Raw genomic sequence first — 11,150 nt, forward strand, 5'->3', positions numbered from 1 at the left:
CATTTACAAGTTTATTGACTCCTCTGGCGTTGGGCTATTGAGAAGAACAGACAGGAACCAAGGAAATCAGAGGTGGACACACAGAGAAAAGAGTCAGGGGCAGGACAGGGAAGAAAGGCTGGGCAGCAGCTTGGGTGGAGGCGTCAACTGAGGGTTCCCAGGGGGCGCTGCTCCTAATCCTCTGAAGGGTGGTGGGCCCGTGGAGCTGCCCAAGTTTAGGTGTGGATTCCAGTCACGTGATGTGGCCAGCCTAGCACACAGATGTCAACACCTTCGCCCTTGAGTGGGAAGGCGTCGTCCACTTGGCGTGAGTCCTCCAGGCTGGCAGAAGTTCAGGATCATGGCCACGCCATCTCCGTGAGATCTCAGTCCTCACCTCCAAGCAAGGACAAGAGGGAGGATGTTAGGAAGGTCCCATTGCCACTTCTTTACTCAGCCCCAGTAGGGGTGAGGGTGCAGGGGGACACCATGCAGGAGAAACAGAGACAGGAGTTCCTGGAGCAGGAGAAGCTATGGTTGGCCACAGCCACTGCTAAGTGCTACCTCTAGAGGATACTACTTCCTCCTTCCTGTATTTCTGACCACTCCCTTTGGCTCCTTTCTCTTTTAGCACTGCCTTTGTCTGGGCCCAGTGAAAGACATTTATGGGTGCTTTCTTGAGTTTCTGGCCAAAAAACTACTCTGTCTTCCCCCAAAGCTTAGACCATCCCCTGCTCTGGGGCTCATTTCTGCCCCTGCCCACTGAACTGAACTGTGGCCACTGGGAACCTGTCCAGGGGACATGGTCTGAAGGAAGAGAGGCCTCCAAACCTTGTCTGAGGAGGTGCAATTGAGGGGATTGAGAGTAACTGAAAGAAAAGTCACTTGAAAGAGGTGGGGGGGGCAGTGTCTGTATCTTCACATCTCCAAGGGGCTGCTGGGGCAAAGGGGGGCTGAGAGGCTGTGACATTTCCGACAGAGCTGAATTTAGGCTGTGACAAAGATGAAAAGGAGACAGATTTCCATTCAACATAAAGGTGAGCTTCCTAATGATAGAAAGTGTCACTGATAGGTAGTAAGCTCCCTGTCTCCAGAGGCATTTAACTATCTGGTCCCCAAAACTTTTCCTGGGACAGATCCCTTCACATCTCTCTGTGGAATAGCCTTTTCCAGATCCCATCCACCTCGTCCAGGGCTGTTCCTTGCCCCTCTCAGCAACCCCAGGGCCCAGGAGCCACGACAATCAGCTACTGCAGTCCTGTGTCTGCATCCAGACGCCAGATAAGGCTGCAGAAGACTCAGAAAGGCTAGGGTGGGAGCAAAGAATGTCAGAGGGGAGGGAGCCAATAAGAGACAGTGGTGGCAGAATAGGGGGGTGCAATGCTCCACAGCTGGGGTACAGGTACGTGCATCCAGGTCTCCAGCAGAACACAGAGCCCACAACAAATCCTTGGCCACCAGAGGGAGCCCATGACTCTGCCTGTGCACACAGCGACAGGACTTGGTTGTCTGGGGCGCTAAGTTAAATTCTCCCACCCCTCCCCATAAAGCAAGTCTGTCCTAAAGGAAAAATGCAAAGTGTCTTCTGGGTGGGATGTTATAATTCACTCCTCTTTACCATCTCTCCATAGTTCTACGTGTGCACCAGTACCATCTATTCTGTCTATTCACGTGTTTGTTCATCTCTGTTTGGTCTGTTCTTTTTGTGCGTCTCTCCTCCAGGTGCTCTCTCTCAGAGTCCCTGGCTTTTCTCTCCATCATCCTCCCTGTCTCTGCACTTGAATTTATCTTCCTAGACTTTGTATGTCTACCTCTGATTTTCTTGGCTCCTCTGTGTCTTCTCCCTGTCTCTCCAGGAGCCGACTTATTCCTTCCCTCACTCTCTCTCGTTCAGTTTTAGAAACACAGAATTAAAGGATCCTTTTAACCCACCCCTGGACCCCTCTTCTGATCCGTGAAAGGCCTTCTCCACCTCCTGCTGAATGGACAGTAAACTTGACCCAGCCCAGAGGAGGGATGGATAAAAGATGTTTACAGGAAGTATTCAGGTTAAGCTTGATCCAGAAACTCAGGACAGATTTCCACAAAGGACTGCAGGACTCAGTGTTTGGCCTGATCAGGGATTTACAGGGGCTGGGCAGGAGAGAGGCAGCCTTAGGACTGATGGGAGGGAAAGCTTAACAAATAAGGATAGCCTGAGTCACTTACCTCTTGGTTGAGGAAGCAGTACAGGATGGCAACAATGAAGCCCTGCAGGGCCAAAGAGAAAGGACCCCATCACCTTGGCCTGGCCTCAAGGTGTCTGCAGTCTTCCTACTACCTTTTTCCCCTACTCTCCGCCAGGCTGTGACTTGGACCAGGTCTTTGGGAAAAGGGAAAGTAGACATATTCATCACTTACCATGTGCCAGGCATATTGTCATATGTAATTGTCATAGCAAGCCTGCCAAGGCTGTACTGTTGGCCCCGTTGGTCTGTGTCTCTGATTCTCTTTATTTCTGCATCCTCTAGCATTAAGCACAGAGCCTGACACATAATAGGTGCTCAGTAAATGTTGAATAGATTGGATGGATGGATGGATGGAGGGATGGATGGATGGGTAGATGGATGGATATGTAGATAGGTGCATGAGTAGTTGAATGAATAGAGAGATGGATGGATGGGAGGAAAACAGACAGATGGATACTTGAATAGATGGATGAATGGAAGAAAGAATAACGAGCCTAGTTGCCCCTCACCCTACCATGAAATCAACCAAGCCTGTGGGCGGCAGCACCTTCCTCCTGCCCAAGGACTCAGAAGGAAGGAGTGAGTGCTGTGGGGGTCCTCACCTGGAAGGAACCCAGTCCCAGCTCCAGGGGGAGGCGAATGCCCAGGCCAGCACTGTCAGGCAGGAAGTTGAAGATGACGTAGTGAATTCCAAACAGCGGGATGAGGAGAAGAGTTGACTTGGAGAGACGCCTGCAGAAAAAGACAAGCCCAAGGCTGGAATTAGAAAGTCCCATGGGCCCCCTGCCTACTTTCACTTCCCACCAGCTTCCCATATCAATTCTACACACCAGCCACCCTGGAGAACTCCCCACATGCACCCTGGGCTTCCTTACTTTGGGCCCCTGGATTCTGCTGTTCCCTCTGCCAAATTCTCTTGTCTCAATTTATTCTAGTCAAGTCTATGCATCTTTCAAAGTCTAGTTCAAAGACACCGCTTCCAGGAAGTCTTCCCAGACTGTACTCCACCCCCACCATCTGTTTAGAAAGGATCTCCTTCCTCAGGCTCCCGTAGAAATTGATCAGCCTATTTGGCCTGGCACCTGGCTCTTTGGAGCCCCATCCTTCCAATATTGTGACCTCCTGGAGGGCAGGGACCAGATCTATTCTCTCTGGGGACATAGGGGCAAGCACTGGACCAGGATCATGGATGGCTAATCGTGCATAAAAGAGAACCATGCTGACTCCTACTCCAGTTATGTCCCCAGAACCCCCGAACACACACACACACACACACACACACACACACACACACACACACGTTACCAGTACTGACGCTGGGTGTGGAGGCTGCCCTGAGCTGGCTCCAGTTTCCTCAGCAAGATACGGATAATATTGAGAAAAAGCCCAAAGTTCACCTGGAAATAGAGGTGTAGGAAGGTGGAAGGCAAAGGTCAGGGGTGACCCAAATGGCCTGAGGTGGGACATCTTTGGGGACTAGAAACCTCAAATCCTTGAGAGACAGGGATGTGCAGGTAGATGGATGTGCAGGTCCTTGCTCTAGACCTTGTCGCCTGAGACTGGACAGCCTCATAGGGCGCTCAGGGTCTCCCCCCCTTTCCAGTCCCAGGACCAAGGGTGGGAGGTCAGCCTTGCCATCCTGCCTCCAGCACCTCTCAGGCTCTTCTCTGGCACAAAGCATGTGGCCTTCTCTTTGCACAACTGCAAAACTGACAAAAATGCATACATTCACCCAGGCCACAAAAACCAGTCCTAGCTGCCCTGTCTTCCACGTGGGAGCAGGTAGAAGTTTCAGTTGCCACGTCTTCTACTCTCCCAGCCCAGCCTCACTGCAGTGGTAGGTGATCTGCAAGCAGGGCACCAGACTCATCAAAACTCTGAGCTAGAAGAGGCCTGAGTGCTGGTTTTACCAATGGGCTGCTGAGGTCCAGAGAGGGCCTCACAGAGAATCTGTGGCAGAACCAGGCTAGAACCCCAGGTGTCCTGACTCCCAGCCTGGAGTCGTGTTTCCTGCTGTGTATGGCTGCTCGGTGGACCCAGGGAGGTTGGCTGAATAAAGCAGAGGACGCTGGCCCCAGGCACTGACCCCAACGGAAAGGACGATGGGTCCTTTGATGATCCACCAGTAGGGGGAGCTGTCGTCCAGGTCCCAGCACCTGGGGAGAGGACAGGCCGGTACCGATGGGGGGGCGGGTGGGGGTGGGGGGATGGGATGGGAAGAGTGCAGTTGCTGGAAAGCCCTTTTCTGTGGCACCCATGCTCCTCCCTCCTCTCTACCTACCAGCCTCTAGGTTCCTCACTTTGGAATTTGAGCCTTCTAGCCTCACCCTACTCCCAACCAGCCTTATCTATGTCCTCTCAGACATTTAAGCACTTTCCAAAGGCGTGCCCTGATCCAAGCTGGGTTCACTCTTTCTCTCCACCTAGGTGGTTGAGTTTCTCAAAACTCAGTCTGTTTACTGGCTTCTTGTGGCCCCAACACTCCCCCTGCTCCAGAAGGCCCTCACTTACAGCCCCCTACCCCCTGAGCCCCGAACCCTGAGATTCTGCACCCCCTTCTTGCCCAGGCTCAAGCCCCTTTTGTGCTATCCACAACTGCATCTCCCACCCCTCTCCCAAGCCTGGGAGTTCTCCTCCTCTTCCCAGCTTGGAGGACAGCCTCATTGCCTGAGCGTCCAGTCCATGCCCCATGGGGACCCAGTACGGGTGTGATGAAGGGATAGCCCAGACTCACGCAACATCCTCAAAGGCCAACTTGCAACCCACCCACATGCCGGTGAAGAGCAGGGGAAGCCCTGAGGGGGTACAGAAAAGACACGAGTAAGGGGTCTTCATCCTGCACCCACCTGCCACCACTACAGCCAGTCACACAGGGCACTGTGAGGGCGGGACCAGGAGAGAGCCCGGAGACCGGGGACCTGGCCCTGAACTCCAGCACTTGCTGGAGTAGGACTGTAGGCTGCCCTTCCTCTCCCTGGGCCTTGGGGTCATCATGAGTGAGATGAAGGGACCTTGGTGTGAGCTCCCCGGGCATCCCCGACCCCCCAACACCCACACAGTGCCCCAACCAGCCCTCAGTGCTCACCCCAGCCAGCGAGGACTAGATACCAGAAGGTTCTCCTTGTGCTGGGTGACGTGGAGGCCAAGAGGCAGGTCAGGTAGACAGCTTCTGCCAGCAGCCAGCTGAAGTTGGTCATGGTGGCGAAGTGGGAGGTGGCCACAGAGACCTTGCACAGAACCTGCGGGCCAGGGGCTGGGCGCTTCAGAGCCCGGACACCCATTGGAGCCCCGCCAAGTCTCCCCTCCCCCACTCAGGCCCCAAACCTCCAGGTCTCCTCCACCTTGGGCTGCCCCAGAGGGGCTGTGGTAGGGTAATGTGGTGGTTAAGAGCACAGATTTGAGATCCAGACAGCCTGGGTTCAAATTTACCATCTGGATAACCTTCCCACCCCTTAGCTTTTCAGCTCTAAAAGGAAAAACTTCCAAGGCCGGCTCGTGGCCTCACCATAAGGATTAAACGGAAACCCTGTATACAAATTGCTACTGTTTTTACTCTCACCCCATCCCTCCTGAGCTCAAGTCAATCCCTAGAGCGGAGGATATGGAACACCATTTATTCATGCACTGCTCCATCCTGCGAACACGCACGCATGTACCCGTGCACGCATTCACGCATTCACTGTATGACTCTGCTCATCTGCCACGTGAGGAGCGCTCGCCTCTGAGCTCAGAATGGCCCAGGCTTGGTCCCTCATGCCATTCAGCTGCTGGGTGACATCGCTAATTATCCCTCATCTACATATGGGACTAAAATGAAAATAGATGTAGGAAGTAAAAGGAGATAACGTATGTAAAGCATTTAGCGTAATACCTGGCACATAAGTGCTCGATACATATACTATTATTATGTCTTTCATTAACGAATGAAGGTCACCTGTTGGTTTGTTCATTCATGTAGCTGTTCGTTTCCAGCACGGTGTCAGAGTACCTGGTGAGTGCTGGGGCCCCACACTCAGCCCAACTTCCCTTATTTTCGCTCTCTTCTCATAGCCCACCTCCCGGCCCCCAGGATGAAACCCCTGTTTCCTGGACTTGCCCCAGCTTCTCCTGTCTGTGAGAGCTGGTCCTCTCACACTGGACACGGTCACCCTGGTGCTCTCCACTCCCTCCCTATCACTGCTGCCCAGCCAGCTCCAAAGCTATCTCCTCCCTGAAGCCCTCTCCTGTTCTCGCCCGGCTTTCAGCTCCCTCTACACAGTGGTCCCATGGTCTGGTATAATCTGTCCCCTTAGGCACCCTGGGTGCTTCTCGAGGGAGGCACACGGCTCTGCCCAGCCCCTGACACACCCACGCCCAGCACAGACAGACAAGTGCTCAGAGGAAGTGTGAAATGGAAAGGCTGGCTGGAGTGAAACGTGGTCCGGGTTGGGGTATGGGATGGGGAATGGAACGGGAATACAGAATACGGAGTGGAGGGTGGAATAAGGGAAGCGATGCCGGAGGATTTAAAACTTGACCGCAAGGAGGGGGAGGAAGGGGGAGGGGTGATTTCCTGCTCTGTCGTTAGCAAAGCGGGAGCCGCAGGGTCACCCCACGTTACCCGACAGGTACAGCTGCATCTCTAATCCAACCTCCTCGCCCGCACCCACACCAGCACCCCGACCCATGGCTGTTACAGTGGAGAAGCTGCAGTGGTCCGTGTTCTCGCCGTGAAAGAGGGTGGCATCCTTCAGGAACACAGCTCCCGCCTTGAGAATAAAGGTGATGAACAGCTGGGTGTGGATGTAGTTCCTGGGGCAATGGAGCCTCCTGGAGGGGACAGGAGGGGTGAGGAACAGGAGGCAAGGTGGGAGAGGAGCTTCTGGTGTGCTCAAAGTGGGCTTGGGGAGGCTGAGCAGGGCGGGAGGTGAACTGAATTGGCTTGGATTGGATCGGATCAGATTGGATTGGATGGATTGCGTTGAACTTGAGGCTTCAGCTATAACCTTGCGGGACCGCTGGGCTCAGTGTAGGTGAGAAGACAGAGGATAGCAGTCCCTTGCCTTCAGTGAGCTCACGGTGTGGAGGACAGAGGCAGAAAGGACAGGGTCCTGCCCAGGGGAGCCCCCTGATCACCAGAGAGAGGAGGCTCATCCCCAGGACACAGAGAACAGCGCAGGCCAGGCTGGGGGGTGGGGTGAGGTGGGGCTTTGAGAGGGCAAAGATCAAAGGGTTGACATAGTCAAGAAGGGCTTCACAGAAGAGCCAAAGAGGACTCTTGAGGCAGATGAGAGCTGAGCTTCGAATTTTAACAGATCTGAGGGCACTGAGAAAAAAGGAGGCAGGCATTCCAAGCAAATAGAATAAGTTCCACACAAGCAAAGGTGTAGAGCTGGGAGCCCGACCTGGAGTGTGAAGGGATAGGTCTGCTCCTGAGGGAAGGGAAAGGAAAAGTTAGAAACGGCCAATGCCAGATCTGGGAACATCTTGAATATCCAGGTAAGGGTTCAAGTTTGGTGCTGTGGACGATGCGGAGGGTGTAGGTTCTGGAGCAGGTGATGAGGATGGCGAACCTGAGGGCAACCAGGAGGGTGATGGCCATGAAGAGGGCCACGGCAGAGACGCTGTGGCCCATGGTGTAGATGATCCTCACGGTGGAGAAGTAGGATTTCTGGGGAGGGTGGAGACGGAGGAACGCTCAGCAACTGGGCCTTTGAGGAAAGGGAGGCTTGAGAATCAAGCGGGTGACATTTTCAATTCTATCCCGAAACTGCCCATGTCGGGGCAGGGGTGTCTGTGGGGACCACAGCAAACTCCCTCCGGGGTTTGCAGCCTGACGGCAAGTGAGGAAGCAGGGGAGGGGTGGGGGGAGGGGAGGGGGAGCTAGATGCTTAACTCTGGCTGTCGCTGGGGGTAGGGGAGGCTGCCACAGAAACCACACGTCCCTGGGGAGTGACAAAGCTCAGGAGGAAATCAGGCTTGTTTATTGACATCCAACTTGTTCACTGGCTTGGGAACACGACATCCCCAAAGAAAGGGGACAGCCAGGGACAGCTGCAAGGAAAAGCTCTTTCCAAGACCAAGGATTTGGATCCATCAAAGTCTAGCCTGGACTCCGGAGACGGAGACGGAGCGTGCAGCCTTGCAGGCAGGGGATCGCTGGGGGACCCAGCTCTCCTGAGAGATGCAGGCCATCATCGCCCCTCCCAGACTCAGTCTTTTTATCTGAAAAAATGTCAGACTCATGCTTTGCCTTCAGGGCTGGGGGGAAAAAGATATGGGATTATGGGTGTGGAGGCACCTTGCAAAGGCCCTGCTCAATTTGGAAGCGTGCGTGCCGTCTAACCTAACCTAACTAGGTTAGGTTTCTCTCGCTTGCCCACAGACTGAGGGCCAGAGAGGGCAAGGAGCTTGGCCAGGACCACTAAGAGCCTTTGTTTCCCAGAACTACTCTCAGGTCCCTGCCCTGGAAGCCTGGGCACAGAGAGGGTACGCCAAGGAGAAAAGAAGACGGCGGCCGGCACATCTCCTTCCCTGCCCTCTGCCTCCCCTCTCCCTCCTAGCTGCGTGGCCCACCTGTCACCCTTGAGCAAGTTAGCACAAGACCCCCTCTCTTCCAGATACTGCCATCTTCCGGAAATGTGCTGTAATGAATATTCTAACCTGCTCACTACAGTGGGAACGGCGGCCCCTACAGTTGTGCGGTCTACCACCCAACCAAACATCCACGGCGACCCTTCCTCCAAGAGGCCAGGAGCCTCTCACCTCTTCAGTTAGCAGCTCCAGGGGCACAGGACAGGCCTCAGGATAGGGCGGGAAGGGCTCAGACCAGCCCGTGATGGTGCAATCCCGCTTCACAGCCCCGGCCCCTGAGAGGCAAGAGGCAGGGAAGGAGAGATTTTGTCAGGACAGCTCCTTCTCTCTCCCCAGGAGAGGTCGGGGAGCCGGGGAGTGACCCTGGCAGGTCTGCACAGACAGCCCGTCTCTGCAGCAGAGAGAGAGGAGCCTTCTTTCCAGAGGCCTGGGCTCCAAGCCCAGCCTGCTTGGGAAGTGGTCTAGGAACTTCCTCTCTGGCCTCAGACTCACCTTCTGTTAATTGAAAGAATTGTTCCCTTGAGGAGCAAAGTAGCGAGTTGGGCCTCCAGCGTCCTAAGGGCGGGGGGGGGAGAAAGGAGGCCCTCTCTGCCCCTAGAGGGACCGTCCACCCCAGACACCCAGGCCAGGGAGGTGAAGCAGGCAACTTCCCAGAGGATTTACTCAGTTCCAGGCGCTGAGTTCAGCACTGCCAAGCCCCGATCATTAACCCCACCCTCCGTGCAGTTAATGCTCTTGTTTTCCCCAGGTCACGGGAGGTCAGGAGGCTGAGGGTCTGGGAGGGTGACTGACTCACCCAAGGTCACACTGAAAGAGGGGAATGGGGAAGGGGGAAGGCGGTGCTCAATCCAGGTCTGCCTGGTCCCAAAGCTGGGGTGCGGCCACCACATTCTACCACCACCAGATGAAACCACGTCACCTCCGCGCCCTCCCCCTTCCCCCATCACACCCCCATCGCTCCTCACCTGGCTCTGAGCTGAAGTGAGAGAAGAAAGCCGGACAGGGGAGGCTCACCCACTCGCCAGAGCCTGCTGTCGGCCAGCACAGCAGCCCATCCCAGGTCCTAGGGCAGCCTAGACAGCGAGATGGGAGCAGAGGAGACTCAGCTCAGGGGACAGACAGGCTTGTCCACCATCCTGAATGGGAGGCTGGAGGAGATCAGGAAATCCGTAACAAGCCACCCCCGCCCTCGCAAGCCACGTACCCAAGGTGGAGTTGGACATCCCCTCTGCGGCTTGTAGACAAGCTCGCTCATCCTCTCTCAGCTGGGTGATAAAGTCACACTCTGGGTGCACGTTGCCCAGTACCTGCAGGAGAGAGTTAATGAGATGAGCTAAGCCAACTGGATGCTTCTTCTGGGTTTGCTGGTCTAATGACCTGAAGACAGAGATAAAGCCTGATTCATTTCCATGGCCGTGCTCTTAAGCACAGGGCCCGACTCATCCAGGTATGCTTAATGGATATTTGGACAAAAGGCAAGCAAGCAGGAAGGGAGGGAGGCAGAGAGAATAGAGATTTGGACGGATGCTTCCCTTTTTCATCTCAGGGAAGTAAGTTCTGAGTCACATTAAACAAAAGCCTTCAGAAGAGCTCACAGAAATAGCCAACTCCATAGTGCATCCGTGTAGCAACCTTTTTTCCTTCTTTGCTTTACTCCCCTGCTCTGTACTGCCCCTCCCCAAAGGCAATTCTGCATAAAGTACCTTGGTAGACAGAGTAATGGCCCCCCCAAAATGTCCATGTCCTAATCTCTGAAACCTGTGACTATGCAACCTTACAAAGAGACTTTGAAGATGTGATTAAGTTAAGGATCTTGAGATGGAGCGATTATCCTGGATGATCTGGGTGGACCCAAAGTCATCACAAGGGTCTTTATAAGAGGGAAGCAGGAGCTTCAGGGTGAGATAAGGAGATATTCTGACAGAAGCAGAGGAGTATGTGTGTGAGTGTGTGTGTGTGTGTGTGTGTGTGTGTGTGTGTGTGTGAGAGAGAGAGAGAGACAGAGAGAGAGAGAGAGAGAGAGAGAGAGAGAGAGAGAGAGAGAGAGAGAGAGAGAGAGAGGGAGAGAGAGGGAGGGAGAGATGAAGATGCTACACTGCTGGCTTTGAAGGTGGAGGATCATAAGGCAAGGAATGCAGGTGGCATCCAGAAGCTGGAAAAGGCAAGGAAGCGAGTTCTCCCCTACAGTCTCCAGAAAGGAATGCAGCCCTGCCAACACTTTGGTTTTAAACCACTGAAAACCATTTTGGACTTCTGACCTCCAGAATTGTAAGAAAATAGATTTGTGCCGTTTTAAGTCGCTGAGTTGGTGGTAATTTGTTACAGCAGCGACAGGAAACTAATACAACTACCCACACAGATGCCTTTGTC

The 11,150-nt window shown here is 54.2% G+C and overlaps 1 protein-coding gene across 1 annotated transcript; it reads right to left on the reverse strand.

The window, feature by feature from the left end:
• GHRHR (growth hormone releasing hormone receptor) lies at positions 1–10,246 on the reverse strand. The gene is made up of 12 exons (XM_059073820.2): positions 9,985–10,246; positions 9,746–9,853; positions 8,952–9,055; positions 7,760–7,857; positions 6,884–7,016; positions 5,293–5,446; positions 4,942–5,002; positions 4,294–4,363; positions 3,513–3,604; positions 2,810–2,939; positions 2,188–2,229; positions 1–376 (listed from the first exon to the last, which is right to left on the reverse strand). The coding sequence occupies exons 1-12, from the start codon at positions 10,001–10,003 to the stop codon at positions 251–253; spliced, it is 1,137 nt and encodes a 378-aa protein (XP_058929803.2). The 5' UTR covers positions 10,004–10,246; the 3' UTR covers positions 1–250.
• Positions 10,247–11,150: the final 904 nt, after the last annotated feature.

This window comes from Kogia breviceps, chromosome 9 (assembly GCF_026419965.1).
Source record: "Kogia breviceps isolate mKogBre1 chromosome 9, mKogBre1 haplotype 1, whole genome shotgun sequence".
NCBI lineage: Eukaryota > Metazoa > Chordata > Mammalia > Artiodactyla > Physeteridae > Kogia > Kogia breviceps.